Source organism: Centruroides sculpturatus, unplaced genomic scaffold (assembly GCF_000671375.1).
Source record: "Centruroides sculpturatus isolate CEXI.00-Female unplaced genomic scaffold, Cexi_2.0 scaffold77, whole genome shotgun sequence".
Lineage (NCBI taxonomy): Eukaryota > Metazoa > Arthropoda > Arachnida > Scorpiones > Buthidae > Centruroides > Centruroides sculpturatus.
Window position 1 is genome coordinate 1,194,009 of NW_019384320.1, and position 17,568 is coordinate 1,211,576.

Below are 17,568 nucleotides of genomic sequence, written 5' to 3' on the forward strand. Positions count from 1 at the left end.
TATCATAATAACAAATATACTACCCACACCTGGAGACTTTTTTCCTTTTAGAGAGAAAACTGCCTGTTCTAATTCAAATTCTGTACAGGCAATAAAATCCTCACAAAACAGGTTTAGTGTACTATTATTTCTTCCTTCTATTTCAGTATGACAAGGATCATCTATTTCTGATACAGGCAAGTATGGAGTATGTATGTATCGCTTCTAGTGTTTCTTTAACAGACATGGTTGGGTTACTGTTGGTTATAATTGAATTTAAATAGTTATTGTTAGCAGTTCTTCCCAGAATTCTATATACATTGTTAGAACAATTTGTTGTGCTTTCTATGGGTCCTAAATTACGTTTATACGGAATTTTTCGTGTCTGCACTGCCACTTTTTCCTGACTACTTCCTTTAGTAATTGCACCAATACTTTTGAAATGTGACATCAATATAAGCGAACCTTGTAATTAGGTAATCAATGCTACGTTTGTTGCTTGATTAATGCCATAATTTGTTGAATGCCAATAAGACAGTTAAGCAATTGGAATAATTTTCAACAAACCTGAAATGCAATATAAACAATTACCGTACACGAACAATGTAAAATCTCCAAAATGGAATTGTTTAAATTTATATTATTAAAACTTTGATCTATAATGTTGGCTTTACGTTCATTACTTTCAAAAATTGTGATTTTTTACAGTGAAAAGTAATTATTTTTGAAAAGAATACGTAAAATGGATATGAAAAGTCTATACTGCGACGAAGCATCTTCAGATGTCACAATTCTATGCAATTCCTCAGGATACAAGAAGACTTTCTTAGCTCACAGCGTGGTTCTATACAGTTGCAGTAAGATTTTCAAACAGGTTCTAAACGAAAAAAAGGAAATTGATATGTCAAGTAACCAAATATCTACAGTAGCACAGTTACTCAGGTAAAAAAAAGTATGGTTTAATAATTAGAGAAATTTCGATTTTACAAGAATTCCATTATGTAATCTCTCATTAAGCTATACCCAAATCAATTTTTCAGATATATTTACATGGGAAAAGTCACAATTCGAGACTGGAAACAAGCTTTAGACCTTTTAGATCTATGTAATAAATATAATATATTAAATCTTTCAAAAAAGTGCTTGTTGTACCTTCAAAAGAATCTGAGTCTCAACAACATTCTTCGTATCTTTGATTACGCGTGTTTAAATAAAGAAAAAGATTTGCAAGCAAAATGCTTACAGTATATCAAATTCTATGCTATAATTTTGCTATATTTTGAAGATTTTGTACATTTGGATATGAAATCCGTGATTGCCATAGTATCACTCGATGAACTGAATATCAGAAGCGAGACAGATTTATTCTGGGCTGCTTGGAAGTGGGGTAAAGAAAGTTGTCTTAAAGAAGGTCTATGTTGCAAATCGAAGAATATAATTCAACAGATTCGTCCAATTCTTCCATTTATACGTTTCAATCAAATAAACGAAAGAGAAAAGAAAGATTTGCCGAAATTCATAACCAGAATGTCAGAACATCAGCAAGAACTTTATGAAAAGAGGCAAACAGATGTATCAAATCCTGATATTTTGGCTATGAATCAGTTTGGATTGGAGATAACATTAGACGGTTCCTTTGATTATCGAAAGATTGCCACATTAGATAAAGAACTTCATATGATGGTATTCTCAATTGATAAATCTGGTTTCATTTTGGGTTTAAAGCTGAGATTATGTGGTGAAAATTTTCATGATTCAGGATTTTGTTTGAAGTTAATATCTGTTAACAATCAAGAAGTAGTTTTAAAAGAGTTTTACGAAATCGTTGATGGTAAAACAATGCACGTTGATGAACGTACAAAAACTGTAGAATTAATAATTGCATTGAAGAAGTTAGTTTATGTCGTCTCTGATGAACCTTACGAATTGATCATGAATGGAAATAAGAACACCATTTGGTTACCAACAATGAAAGACTTGAACAAATCTCACGATGTTAATGGGTGTTTACATTTCTCATTTTATTCCAATGTAATTGGAATTCAAACAATATACTTCACTGAAGTTGATGATAGTCCACTGATCTTCTCATTTCATTCGTAGATTTTGAAAATAAAAGACATTTTACAAGTCATTCTTCGAATAGTTATTTAAATAAAACTAAAAGAGGAATCTGACTCCAATCTTCATAATTTAATATAAGTAATTCAAACGGGATGTACTTTTCTGTACTTTTCTCATTTGTTCTGAGTTTTTGTGAAGTGGTTCACAAGAAAAAATTGGAGAATGCTGGTTGCAGCATATTATTAATCATTCAAACTATCAATAACAATCTATTTGGTAATGTTTTATATCAGACAAAATTTCATTTATTATAAAAATGCAGTAATTTAGTTATAAAGTTGTTGAATACAACAAGTAACAATACGTAAATACCTTTAAAGGGACTCTATGAATACTAAATATTAAATAATAAGAAAAACAGCTCAAGTCTCACAAATAGAAAGCAATAGAACTTTCCAGTCAAATTTTAAAACTGTGTGTGACACCATTTGCGATGAGCTTTTTATATTATTACGAGCGATTATCCATTCATTAATTAACCCAAGCAAACTCACTAAAACCTAAAATAATAGAAAGTACTGTACAGCAGCGAAACTTAAGTCCCAAAGGGAGAAAGGCAAGTTGTGTGGAAACCGAAGTACCGAGGCAATAACTTATGATTCTGCGGGTCAAAATGTGTTCTATCCTAAAAATGGCAGAAACTGGGCTGCAGCCAAAGTAATTGCGCCTGTACCTCGTCCTCGTTCATTTATACAATACTTAAAACTCTGTAACGAATTTCTTCCGTAGGTGGCACCTACAGAAGAAACTCGTGGTTTATTGATGGGAACAACTTGTTTGAAATTTTTACAGGAACAGTCCAACCAAAGAGGGAGAGATCAGAGGACACTAAGAGGGCTTCTTATAGCAAGCCCATTATGGGTTCTGCCGTGTGCGGCTGGGTGGTTAGGAACGGGGCTCGACATATCCCCTTGAACAATTCCTGGAAATTTTTCGACTCGTCTGGATTGGATCAAGGGTCACCCAGGGCAGCAGGCTGCAACCTTGACCGCTCGGTCATCCTCCGGCCTCTAACTAATTTGTAATACGTCTTATTCAAAATGTACCTGTTCGTTCTGAAAATGAAACTAAGAATAACACCAGACAAAGTGTTCGTATACCGTCATTATTTAAACCAGTGTTTCTCAACCTCTAACGAATCGTCGCTCCCTTTAATAAAACCGTTACGTGGTATCGCCCCCTTCACTTCAAACTTCCGATGCCGAGGGCCAAGGCCAACGCCAAATTCGTGCTGCATTGAATAGACTATTGACTAATATAATGTTATTTGTTTAATTATTGTACGATATAACGAATAAAATATCTAATTATTCTTAATATAAAGTTTTACTATATCGCCCAGAAAATTGATTTTCGCCCCCCTAAAATATAAATTGTTACAAATCGCCCCCTCAACGTGGAAAAACGCCCACATGGGAGCGATATCGCCCCCGTTGAGAAACACTGATTTAAACAGACGTTCATAAAAGGTTCATAAAACACGTGTTCATCCTATCAAAGCCATTTTATTCGAATAAGCCTATTATTCAAATTTATAAAATAACACCGTAAATAATTAAATTGACCGAATGTTTGATGACGTCTGAGTAATAACCCACAACGTGTATCGAATCTCCAAAAAAATAAAACGTAATACATTTAAATAATAATGGAATTTAATATTTAAATTCTATTATAACTCATGAAAGATATTAATTATCCGTGTATTTTTATGTTAGTTAAGTAACTTTAATATTTTTGAATAAAAGTAACATTGTGACCAGAGGGTGGACACCTCTTTGCTGCCTTGTCAGAACTGAACTCACCGTATCTCGTGCGACACGGAAGTCGCCACACCGAATTGGTTCGGGTTAAAAAATAGGTCACGCCAGCGGCCGTATGCGTAAGCGATCAGGTTCCATACAACATTACACTGAGTTATTATCAATCATATACTTCCATGCTGTTGGTAAATTTGCGATGTCTTTATAGTTCAAACATTTGCCCGAATTGTCGGATCTATATATTTCAAATTTTTCCAAAGACAGTGCTAAAGACTTACATGTATACAGTGCTAAAGACTCACTGAACCCTCAGTTTCTGCCACTTCAGTGCTGTAGTGTAGTGCCCTTTATCATGCACATGCTCCTTACGCCTTTTACTCAACTTCCTATTGATGACACCTATATATTCTTTATTTAGCCCTAGTTGATCATTTTTGTATGGTATTTTGTACTCCCCAGACTGCTCTTCTTTCTTCATCCTATCCTTGTCGTTTCTAAGTAGACTATAAATCGTGGGAGCTCGTTTATATATTAATATTGTACTCTTGTAGTTAGCTACTTCCTTCATGATACTGGACACTCCTATACTATATGTGAATTTAATAATTTCTTTCTTTGTATTCTCTTTTGCCTTCTTTTTATTGGGTACCGAATACGATTTTATTAACTTTTCAACAATTTCTGTTTTAAATCCTAAGGATCCAGCAACGGTTCTGATGCTATTTAACTCTTGCCATCTGTCGTATATGTTGGAGCAGTAATTAAATGCCCTTCTAATAAGAGCTCTAAATGCCGATAGTTTGTAAGCAGGCGGATCATTGGATGAAGAAGAAATGTACAATGGGTCGTGTGTAAGTTTAATGTATATCCTTGTGGTTAAGGAACCGTTTTCAAATGTAATGTTAATGTCTAAAAAATGTACTTCTGTTTACTAAGTTGCTCTAATTTTAGTTTTCAGCCATCCTCATTAGAATTTATCTCATTTAGAAAATGCTGTATTCTTCTGTCATACTTCCATAAAATGAATACATCGTCTACGTATCTTTTGTATAATATTGTCTCATCTTTAATATTCCTAACCGTCATCCGTTCTAATCTACGTAGAACCAATTCACAAAGTAATCCGGACATCGGGCTGCCCATGGGCACACCTTTCTTTTGTTTATACATTTTGCCTTCAAAGCTGAAGAATGACTGGAAACAATTCAAGTCAGCAAGCATCCCCATATCTTCAGGGTAGGCCGTCACGCTTGGGTTTAATATGCGTAAGATGTCCATTAAGGCATGATAACATGTATGTAGTTTTCTCGACGGATATAGATTTTCAAAGTCCATGATTGTATCGATCTCTTTATCCATTAAAACTATGCTTTGGAGTTTTTTAACTAAACTTAGTGGGGTTCTTCGTGACAAAATGGTTATTTTCCATCAGACAAATATCCATTAAGGCGCTTCTCAAGTTTATATGTTGGTCCTTTACATTTTTCGACCACAGGTCTGATCTTCTTGTTACTCTTGTGTGCTTTCGCGAATCCGAACAGTCTAGGTACATCAGGACCTGTGATACTGGTTCCTTTGAGAAACGGAAAGATAACAGTAATGGGTGATCGCTCTAACTTTCTGACCTTTTTATCCAATTTATCAACTATGCTGTGATCTACCCTTTCGCATTCGGTTTTTTCGATATATTCTTCCAGAGTCCTCGTGTAATGTTGTTTATTCATCATTACTAAACGTTTACTTTTGTCGGCTCTTGTTAATATTAACCCGTTGTCCACCTACCAACGTCTTGTGCGTTTAATTTGTTTTATTTTTACTTGTTGCGCTTTACGCCCCTTGCTCTTAAGGGCCGTCTTCCTTTCTTCCTTTTACCACTTGTAGACATCTGAAGCCTCTTTCCATTTCTGCTATGGTGTTTTGCCAGTCAGTAGCTTTATCTAGGGCATAGTTGGGGCCTTTTTCTAAGATTCTTTTAATATCCGGTTTAATACTGATATGGTCCCACATTGTATACAGGACTGGCTTTTCCTTTTTGATTTTCATTACTTGCTTGTCATATATTCAATCTAACTTTCTCCTATACTTCATCTTTAGATTCAGTTGCATCTTGTCCGTTAATTTGGTAACATCCAAGTCCACTAGAATATTAGGGTTCTGCAAATGTATTTAATCTTCCAGCTTGATGAGCTCATGCAGAGCTTTATATTTTAAAGTCTTGGTGCTTCTGACTAACCTATTTAAGCATATTACTTGTATCCTTCTTCTCAAGGATTTGCACTCTTCTGGTATCTTGATCCAATAGACTGACATCGAGTGCACTCTATTTACTGTTATTTTCACCCTTTCAGGAATTCTAACCTGGCATTCATTTTACAACCTTAATACATAGTTTTCTATATCTTCTATACAATTTGGCCGGTGACGCCATTTTAAACTTCAATAAACACTCAGATTATTTGCATACAATGACACAACCACCTTATATTTCTGAGAACTAACATTTATTCTTCTACAAATGTTTTCTACCTGCTCCGCAGGTCATCCTCAGGTATTTTTGAAATTTTTGAAACTTTGGAACGTTTCTTTGCATCGGTTCCAGTTCGAACGTTTATGCGAAACAACTTATAGAAATAACACTTACAGAAATTTGAATTTTGTTTCACATAATCGTTACAACCTCTCTACCCTTGTAATGTAATGTAATATATATCGGGTTATATAGACTTGNTTCGAACGCGCGACCGACAATTCGGATACAAGTAAAAACCCTCAAAACCCGAGGAAAATAAGACGGAAGTGTGTATTGTGTTTAAGAAGTTTCCATGAGGCCCCTCACGACAAGAGAAAGACGTTCGTAACAACACGAGTATTTTTGTTCTGTGCTATACGAATATTTGCTATATCTAGTCTATATTAATGTCATAATTTATATAATTTGTAATACTGGTCATAGTCTCATCCGTGGAGATGAGGTATGGATTATATCTGCATAATTAGATTTGCGATACCCAAATGAGCATACCGAGTATTGAAAAATTAATTAATATTAATCAAAATTTATTAAATTCATATGACTTATTATTTTATAAAATATATTGCAAGTAAGTCGTTATCATGCGTAAAATTTTAAATACTATAATAAAAAGTAATTTTATCGTATAATGATGAATTATTTTTACTGAAATTTGAAAGTGGATATTAATTGTAGAATTAAGTTTGTATAAACATTATTATTTATAAAAGGTTTAAGTATGTAACGTGATTTTACTAATAATTATGAAACAATATACAAAGTTATATAAAAAAATAATTATCACTGTATCTTTAATTGTTCTATTTATGTACGATTATTATGCAGGTTGTATGCTAATTAAAATGCAGCTTCAATCGCTCCTATCTTTCTCTTTAAGATGTAAAATTAGGAATCTTTGTTGAGTTATGAGTACTAAAGTTAAGTACTGTTAAGCTTACAAATAAATCTACGGAGTTGAAGCTGCAGAGAGTGGAGACAACTAGGTCAGTCCCATTACAATCTTGCAGAGAAAATTCTGGTATTGAAGTAACCACTCGGCTATCGTCTGCCTTTTTTTAGACTTAAGACACCTTGAAATGCCGAGAAATTCAAAACATTTCGGAGGTAATTTCTGTACGTATGGATGTTAGTGTTTATGTGTATGTATGTATGTGTGGCACGATTTTATTCACCCTCTTTGAAGCATAATAACTCCTATGCTTTCTGTCGAAACTTTCTGAAATTTTACAGGGAGGTTCGTGTAATAGGAGGATTGATGCTATTAAATTTTGGTGAGTAAAGGACGAGAGAGGGAGAGTCGTTAGCAAGGAAGCATGCTCGTTGCTCTTCGACCATAATTTTTTGTTCTGGATTTTGTACCAAAATAAAAAAAAAAACAATCTATTAAAATGGCAAAATAATGCTACAATTATCGATTATGGCACCCTCAAATTTATTATTGGAATCTGTTTGCAAGTTACAGTACAAATTGATAATTAAGTTGCGGTTGGTAACTGAATTAAAAAATAAACGACCAGATTTCGTTTAAAATAAACCAGCAACGAGTTGCTTAACTTTCCCGGAAACATTTAAAATGTTGGTGTCGCCATCTGTTTAAAATCTTTTTAAAATTTTAACTATTATAAGATGGCAAAAACCTTAATTTTGACGGTATGAATGAGTTTTATAAGAAAAATTGTAAATGCTAATAACAAGTAAAATCTCCATTAGGTTTGACCTTATACACACGATTTCCTTTATTTCCCCATTTCTTCGACCTTTAACTAATATAATTTAATAGCATAAATCCCCCTAATACGCAAAGGTCCCTGCTAAAATTTTGGACAAAAAGCACAGAGTTATTAAGAAAGAGGGTGAACAAAATCTTGTTACACACACACATACCCCTGCACACACACATATATATATACACACACTAACATCCATACATACAGAATAATCCCCGAATTTTTTGAATTTATCGATGTTTCAAGCTGTCCTGAGTCCAAAAAATGTAAAATTCTGCCGGATTGCCATACTTTCCCTTGTTATAACAGTCGGAAAAGTAATAAAAGACCAGATGTGGTTTAAAACAGACTAAAACGATAAGATAAACTATCCATAAAGGAATACCTTCTTTGCAATGTCCCCTCTTGCAAAGGTAAGTAAGAAGATCTCTTCTGATCTCTTCGAAAGTTTGTCTAAATACAAATATATTGATTTCTCAGAAGATCTATCTATATATAAATGTAGAATTAAACGTTGATAATGTGGTTGCTTTGTTATATTTCTATATTAGGCCTTCACAACAAAAGAACGAAACATCGATCGGCATATTGTATAGACGAACAACGCGTAGATAAAACTGTATTATTTAGCTAAACAATACAGTTTTATCTACGCAAGAATCGATTTATTTTTATACAATATAACTAAACAATTAAAGTATATTTTTAAGCCGAACAACAAGTTCTTATTGTTTAGACAAATAAAGAAGAAAAAAAATATTTAAATTATACAGCTGAACAATAAAAAAGTTTTCGTGTTATATAATTGTATATACCTAATGCAAAATATTTATATTGTATACAAACATACCATTCATACATAAAAATCATCCAAATTTTTGCATTTCTCGACGTTTCAAGTTTTCCTGGATCCAAAAATGTAAATATTTTTGGTGTGTTTCTTCGATCAATCGTCATACTCTCCCTCTGTTGTATATAGAATCTACCCAAGTTAATTATTTTTATAGTAGAATATTTATACTTACTTATATGTACAGTACTTTATTGAATAGAAGAACAATACTCTATTGACGTCATAACCGAGCTACCTCTTGCTGACATATTTACGTCACATGAAAGTTTAATAAAATTTATAATTAAAGAAAATAATAAAAAGTTTTGTTGTAAGCAAAAATCAATACAGAATGAACGTGGGATGAAGAATTTTAATTGTCAGTAAATTGGATTTTTTAATAAAAGATTTGATGGATATATAATTAAATTTGAAGTAAATTAATCTTAAATACTTTTAATAATTAAATTTTTACAATAATTAAGCTATCGAATTTCGTAATTATTTTTAAAAAATGCGTATACAGTCGACCCCTCTATAACACTGTTGATTTTTCCGTTTTATATGAATTCCATGTTGTACGAGTCACTTAGATTTTACAAATACGTGAGCCGTTCACAGCCCGGCACACGTATTTGTAAAATCTAAGTGACTCGTACAACATGGAATTCATATAAAACGGAAAAATCAACAGTGTTATAGAGGGGTCGACTGTATACGCATTTTTTAAAAATAATTACGAAATTCGATAGCTTAATTATTGTAAAAATTTAATTATTAAAAGTATTTAAGATTAATTTACTTCAAATTTAATTATATATCCATCAAATCTTTTATTAAAAAATCCAATTTACTGACAATTAAAATTCTTCATCCCACGTTCATTCTGTATTGATTTTTGCTTACAACAAAACTTTTTATTATTTTCTTTAATTATAAATTTTATTAAACTTTCATGTGACGTAAATATGTCAGCAAGAGGTAGCTCGGTTATGACGTCAATAGAGTATTGTTCTTCTATTCAATAAAGTACTGTACATATAAGTAAGTATAAATATTCTACTATAAAAATAATTAACTTGGGTAGATTCTATATACAACAGAGGGAGAGTATGACGACTGATCGAAGAAACACACCAAAAATATTTACATTTTTGGATCCAGGAAAACTTGAAACGTCGAGAAATGCAAAAATTTGGATGATTTTTATGTATGAATGGTATGTTTGTATACAATATAAATATTTTGCATTAGGTATATACAATTATATAACACGAAAACTTTTTTATTGTTCAGCTGTATAATTTAAATATTTTTTTTCTTCTTTATTTGTCTAAACAATAAGAACTTGTTGTTCGGCTTAAAAATATACTTTAATTGTTTAGTTATATTGTATAAAAATAAATCGATTCTTGCGTAGATAAAACTGTATTGTTTAGCTAAATAATACAGTTTTATCTACGCGTTGTTCGTCTATACAATATGCCGATCGATGTTTCGTTCTTTTGTTGTGAAGGCCTAATATAGAAATATAACAAAGCAACCACATTATCAACGTTTAATTCTACATTTATATATAGATAGATCTTCTGAGAAATCAATATATTTGTATTTAGACAAACTTTCGAAGAGATCAGAAGAGATCTTCTTACTTACCTTTGCAAGAGGGGACATTGCAAAGAAGGTATTCCTTTATGGATAGTTTATCTTATCGTTTTAGTCTGTTTTAAACCACATCTGGTCTTTTATTACTTTTCCGACTGTTATAACAAGGGAAAGTATGGCAATCCGGCAGAATTTTACATTTTTTGGACTCAGGACAGCTTGAAACATCGATAAATTCAAAAAATTCGGGGATTATTCTGTATGTATGGATGTTAGTGTGTGTATATATATATGTGTGTGTGCAGGGGTATGTGTGTGTGTAACAAGATTTTGTTCACTCTCTTTCTTAATAACTCTGTGCTTTTTGTCCAAAATTTTAGCAGGGACCTTTGCGTATTAGGGGGATTTATGCTATTAAATTATATTAGTTAAAGGTCGAAGAAATGGGGAAATAAAGGAAATCGTGTGTATAAGGTCAAACCTAATGGAGATTTTACTTGTTATTAGCATTTACAATTTTTCTTATAAAACTCATTCATACCGTCAAAATTAAGGTTTTTGCCATCTTATAATAGTTAAAATTTTAAAAAGATTTTAAACAGATGGCGACACCAACATTTTAAATGTTTCCGGGAAAGTTAAGCAACTCGTTGCTGGTTTATTTTAAACAAGATCTGGTCGTTTATTTTTTAATTCAGTTACCAACCGCAACTTAATTATCAATTTGTACTGTAACTTGCAAACAGATTCCAATAATAAATTTGAGGGTGCCATAATCGATAATTGTAGCATTATTTTGCCATTTTAATAGATTGTTTTTTTTTATTTTGGTACAAAATCCAGAACAAAAAATTATGGTCGAAGAGCAACGAGCATGCTTCCTTGCTAACGACTCTCCCTCTCTCGTCCTTTACTCACCAAAATTTAATAGCATCAATCCTCCTATTACACGAACCTCCCTGTAAAATTTCAGAAAGTTTCGACAGAAAGCATAGGAGTTATTATGCTTCAAAGAGGGTGAATAAAATCGTGCCACACATACATACATACACATAAACACTAACATCCATACGTACAGAAATTACCTCCGAAATGTTTTGAATTTCTCGGCATTTCAAGGTGTCTTAAGTCTAAAAAAAGGCAGACGATAGCCGAGTGGTTACTTCAATACCAGAATTTTCTCTGCAAGATTGTAATGGGACTGACCTAGTTGTCTCCACTCTCTGCAGCTTCAACTCCGTAGATTTATTTGTAAGCTTAACAGTACTTAACTTTAGTACTCATAACTCAACAAAGATTCCTAATTTTACATCTTAAAGAGAAAGATAGGAGCGATTGAAGCTGCATTTTAATTAGCATACAACCTGCATAATAATCGTACATAAATAGAACAATTAAAGATACAGTGATAATTATTTTTTTATATAACTTTGTATATTGTTTCATAATTATTAGTAAAATCACGTTACATACTTAAACCTTTTATAAATAATAATGTTTATACAAACTTAATTCTACAATTAATATCCACTTTCAAATTTCAGTAAAAATAATTCATCATTATACGATAAAATTACTTTTTATTATAGTATTTAAAATTTTACGCATGATAACGACTTACTTGCAATATATTTTATAAAATAATAAGTCATATGAATTTAATAAATTTTGATTAATATTAATTAATTTTTCAATACTCGGTATGCTCATTTGGGTATCGCAAATCTAATTATGCAGATATAATCCATACCTCATCTCCACGGATGAGACTATGACCAGTATTACAAATTATATAAATTATGACATTAATATAGACTAGATATAGCAAATATTCGTATAGCACAGAACAAAAATACTCGTGTTGTTACGAACGTCTTTCTCTTGTCGTGAGGGGCCTCATGGAAACTTCTTAAACACAATACACACTTCCGTCTTATTTTCCTCGGGTTTTGAGGGTTTTTACTTGTATCCGAATTGTCGGTCGCGCGTTCGAAATTCGCAACTGGTCAAATTAAATGCTGACTCTAACACACTGACTTCGGCCCGAGAATTTCAAGGTTTCCCTCTCGTAGTTATCACTTCAACCTTCTATTCGGGCACCGAACACTGTAACGTCTCCCTCGTTTCGTCGTTCGCTCTCTTCGAGCATCAGCTCAAAAGTGACCTTCCTTCGCTTTGTATGCCCTCAGGGAATCTCGTATTCATTATGCTGGGGAGTTTTGAAAGTGGCCTTGACCTCCAAGAAGGAAGAATTAATGTGATAGAAAGTTATAGAAGGTAGAAAGAAGAACCAAAAAAAAAAAAAACCAAAAGCAGGCAATATGGCGTGCAACCACAGATTTTAAATGGCCTCTACGGATGATCATGATGCATTCGCGGTAACTGCCGTCTGCTCAGACCGTAGCCATCAGATTAACAAATCAAAGCATTTATTTCACGTTTAAGGTTGTAGAAGTAATGAAATAAGGCAAAGTAACACTTCGGATATCTGCCCTTTTGAACCCGTGAAACACGTAGGAAAACTCCACGTGGCCAACCCATTGACAAGGCTCGAATGATCACCTCTGATGGGTACCTCTCATAGTTTCCAATCGCGTAATTTGTTTCGTTGCCTTCCAGCACCTATTATAACTCGCAACCGGACACAAATGTTTTGAATTGTGCAGTGGAAATGCCATATTTGTCATTGTCCTTATTTTCCATTTATGTATTTTAGAACAGCTTACTTTAAACTTTAGAATAAGGTTGCCTTTCATACGCTTTGCAATCTAATGGCTTTCAGTAGTTTGCGCAAGAACTAGAAAGAACTACATCTCAGGGAGTTCTCGTCTTCGGTTCCTTTTGTTACTTCTGAAATACCGAATACGAATTTAACTGTTTAGTTAGGTGTTTGGAATCATTTCGTATGCGTAGCTGACACTAGCATAAACACCAAAAAATAAAATTTGGTTTCTTCAAATAATGTAGTAAATAGAATTTGTGCGCCTAATTTTCCGACAAAGTAGCCTTATTTTATTTGTTATACACTAAAACTCACAAGACTTTTAATGTTTTGATGAGTTTAAAATATACCATCAGGAGATGGGTTTCATTCGTTGTACACAGAATATCATTGGAATTTACTTTCCTGAATTCTCACGTCCTATTCGTCATAAGCTTTTCGTGTAGAGTAAAACCTTCCTTATATTTTTTTTATAAGGAAAGTAAAATATAGAACAAAGAATAATTCACAGAATTATCATAAATTATCATAAACAGTTTCCTCTACTTCTATACAGATTACGTGCAGAAATTATCTATATGTTTTAAATTATTTCTTCTTCAATTCTTAGCTAGTAAAGCTGTAATGATATTCAATTGCTGAGTATAAAATCAATGTTTGATCAAACGTGACTTTCTTTCTTCAAGTGTTTTTAATAAATATGAGAAACCAAAACGATTTTCCGACCGTAGTGGAGATTCACACGACACCCTTTATCTCCTCATTCCTTCGACCTTTAATCACCANTGACACAACCACCTTATATTTCTGAGAACTAACATTTATTCTTCTACAGATGTTTTCTACCTGCTCCGCAGGTCATCCTCAGGTATTTTTGAAATTTTTGAAACTTTGGAACGTTTCTTTGCATCGGTTCCAGTTCGAACGTTTATGCGAAACAACTTATAGAAATAACACTTACAGAAATTTGAATTTTGTTTCACATAATCGTTACAACCTCTCTACCCTTGTAATGTAATGTAATATATATCGGGTTATATAGACTTGGCCTATCTATCTAGCGGTCGCGAGAGAGAGAGTTTATAATTGTTCGCCAGTCAGGAAATATCTGCGTTGATGGTGATGCTTCTTGATTTGGATTACGTGAGGACTCAGAGGTCCAGGGTCTTGAGGTTGCTTGTTGAGATTTGGATCGTTCGGGACAGGTCTGGAACGGGAAAGTTCTTCTTCTAGGCACAGTTGAGGGTAACGTGAAAATCAGATTGTGTACGATTGGCTGACCAAAAATTTCGATGACTTTAATCCTAGAGAGACTGGCGCCGCTGCCGATTGTTGGTACCTAGTTGTTATATTAAACGACGAAATCGGGATAGCGGGTCAGAAAGTCACGAGAAAACGTCTTTATAGACGCTGAGTATTTAAAAGAAGATATACTCCCAGGTGTGAAATTTGACAGATAGTTGTCAAAGTTGATGTTATGGCATTGAATTCTTTACGTTGAAGTCCAGATTCTCACAACGTAACCGATAATCATTACTTTTTCTTATGTCGAAATTCCATACATATTGAACCACTCTGACTAAATGAATAAAATGAACAACGCAAGATTTCGTGAAATTTATTAAATCAATTTTTAATTACTATTAAACAATTTTGCTGAATTCAAAAAATTTGAAGCCGAATTTCTTTAGCTTAGACCAAAAACGTTAGAATAAACTAAACTTTTTTTCATTCAATTATTTTGCTTCAGCTTTAACTGCAGCCTTTGTCGGTGAGCTAAAATAACACCACGTGAGTAATTCAACTGTCTAAAACACGAACGAATTGTTAAATAACAAAGAACAACCTGGTGGAAACTGCAGTCTTCCTACTCTTACAAAGCTTCTTCAACTCCATCAAGCTCACTTGCAGATTTTGTGCAAACTCCTCCGAGTCCGTCGAGGGGTCGCTTTTGAAGGAAGTAATGCAAAAGACGATACGATTGTGCAGTGGATTGTACGAACATCCGTATCCGTCGGGCACCACAGGACCGTATCCAACTACGATGTCGTAGGTCGTTGGAAACTACAAAAGCCAATCATTTAATACCATTCCATTCGTTAATACGTAATCAATGCATAGAAAGATGCCCGACCTGACTGGTGGATAAGCGGAAATTCACGAACTCTTTGTAATAATCTGTTTGATAAAGTGCCGGTTCTTCTAAGCCGTGCAGAGCAGCCATTTCCTTTAAGCACAGAAGATGGTTATCCGGTCCTTCTCCGTTGATTGTCTGAGCAATAACACATATTATCACAATTATAAAATTGATAAGTAATTCTGTTGATTTGTTTACGGCTCTTTACTACTTACGTAGAGAAGAATTTCGGTTTGCTTTTTAACGGCTTTTTGAAATTTATCCCATTTTTCTGCCTAAAGGTAGCAAAAGAGTCAATTTGAATCTAGATTTTATTACAATTGAGAAGTTTTTATTCGACTAACCTGACTCAGGGAAGGATCTAACATAGACCTTGAAAAATCCAAAGCCTCTTGGCTGGAAGCTCGGATATTATCGACGCGACCGAATCTGAATTTTCTCAAAGAGGCACTTTCGTAAGTGGCCGTCACTTTGCCATGCATTCTGATGAGAAAACAACATCATTGATTTAAGTAGGCCTACACTAAAGTAAGCATTAAAACAAATCGAATCGTCAAAGTTCCGAGGATTGATTTTGTTGATTAAAATCAATATTATGATTTTACAAATAGTTTTGGTTCTATGCAAAATTCTCCTTTTTAATTGTCCAACAAGAGACAGATGGTAACAACTTAGAACAGACAAATGACATTAAAAATTACATACAATACATTTGACTCCGACTTTTTCTTAGAGGATCCGAAGCCAAGAGCACAGTATTAAAATTCTTCACAATACCACTTAGGTTAATCAACAAAATTAATCCTTGGAACTTTGTTAATAACGTAGATATCTAAATTAATGAAGCTGTTCCAGAGTTCCACCAAAGGTCAGCAGATGGATATAAATACAACTGTTTTTTTACCTAAGTGATATTGTAAAGAATTTTAATACTGTGTTCTTGGCTTCGGATCCTCTAAGAAAAGGTCGGCGTCAATTGTATTGTATGTATTTTTTTAATGTCATTTGTCTGTTTTAAGTTGTTACCATCTGTCTCTTGTTGGACAATTAAAGAGGATAATTCTGCATAGAACCAAAACTATTTGTATAGTCATAATGTTGATTTTAATCAAATCGAATCGTCGTTTAAACAAACCTAAAGTATGTCAACTGCAAACACAACTGAATGAACACATCCGGATTGATTTCGTGTTTCTTCGGAAATACATTGCCGTAATTGCGAAAATAAAAAACATTAATGTCTAGCGTGTCGATCATTCTGAAAATAACGTTCACAGTTAATATATATTCGTTCGTTAGATCGTAGTTGTCTTAAAGATCAAATGAAACACAGCTGTAAAGCTATAATGAGTGCCATAATTACTCAGATGGAACGGGGGCATAGGTTACAAGAGCCTCCTGAAATATGTATCAAAAATTGATGAAAAAGATTTATTTCCAAATATTAAATTTTGCTGGGTGGGATCCAATTTCGTAACGTTCATGGTTAACGTTTAAAAATAACCGATTCCTTCTATCGTACGTATTATTTTTACATATTTTTTGTTTCTAAAATGGTAGTCAAAGCTAAAATCTCACACAGACCACGTAAAAATCTGGTTATACGATTGGCTATAATCCACAAATAACAGAAAATTATTTTAGGCTCTTAATAAACTATGTTGAACTGACAAATAAATTATAAAAAATAATAAATATCTTTAGAAGTTGCATTTGTCGAAGGACTTCTTAAAAGGAAAGGAAAATTGAGACAAGATCGTCAAAACGTTTGTTTCTGATCGTAATGAAATTTCTCGAAAAATAATAATAGATTCCGCAACATTTCTCGATTCGAAGAATCAAAAGAATCTACTAAATGGTGGATCAGTATCTAATGATGGCAATTTTCTGTAAATAAAAATGTTTTCAAACATCAACTACTCGATTGTATTGAGTGATTTTACGTGTTGTATTACGTGTCGTAACATGTAATCAGTTACGATACTAAAGACAGGCAAAGCGTGAACTGACGTTTCTTTTTGTTTTCTACATTTCTTGTTTTGTTGTCTTTTGTCAATAAAAATTATTATTCGCGGATCGTTAAAATTACAGTATCTTACGCGTCTGTGACGGCAGATGCATTTTTGATCTCTTTTGCCAGAGATTC

General features: G+C 33.2%; 2 protein-coding genes across 2 annotated transcripts; one reads left to right on the top strand and one right to left on the bottom strand.

The window, feature by feature from the left end:
- The first annotated feature begins 232 nt into the window (after positions 1–232).
- LOC111625383 lies at positions 233–2,221 on the top strand. The gene is made up of 2 exons (XM_023368522.1): positions 233–921; positions 1,020–2,221. Exons 1-2 carry the CDS (start codon positions 722–724, stop codon positions 2,080–2,082), a joined length of 1,263 nt encoding a protein of 420 aa, XP_023224290.1. The 5' UTR covers positions 233–721; the 3' UTR covers positions 2,083–2,221.
- A 13,174-nt stretch (positions 2,222–15,395) lies between these two features.
- On the bottom strand, positions 15,396–15,904 carry LOC111625016 (choline O-acetyltransferase-like). The gene is made up of 3 exons (XM_023368027.1): positions 15,767–15,904; positions 15,638–15,697; positions 15,396–15,557 (listed from the first exon to the last, which is right to left on the bottom strand). Exons 1-3 carry the CDS (start codon positions 15,902–15,904, stop codon positions 15,396–15,398), a joined length of 360 nt encoding a protein of 119 aa, XP_023223795.1.
- Between the last annotated feature and the right edge of the window lie 1,664 nt (positions 15,905–17,568).

What these genes read in the sequence shown, in the direction of transcription:
- LOC111625383 (XM_023368522.1), top strand. Translation starts at nt 722, where the DNA reads ATGGATATGAAAAGTCTATACTGCGACGAAGCATCTTCAGATGTCACA. An exon ending in ACAGTAGCACAGTTACTCAG is followed by an intron (nt 922 to 1,019) that starts GTAAAAAAAAGT and finishes TCAATTTTTCAG; the next exon opens with ATATATTTACATGGGAAAAG.
- LOC111625016 (XM_023368027.1), bottom strand. Translation starts at nt 15,904, where the DNA reads ATGCATGGCAAAGTGACGGCCACTTACGAAAGTGCCTCTTTGAGAAAA. An exon ending in TAGATCCTTCCCTGAGTCAG is followed by an intron (nt 15,698 to 15,766) that starts GTTAGTCGAATA and finishes TGCTACCTTTAG; the next exon opens with GCAGAAAAATGGGATAAATT. An exon ending in AAACCGAAATTCTTCTCTAC is followed by an intron (nt 15,558 to 15,637) that starts GTAAGTAGTAAA and finishes GTTATTGCTCAG; the next exon opens with ACAATCAACGGAGAAGGACC.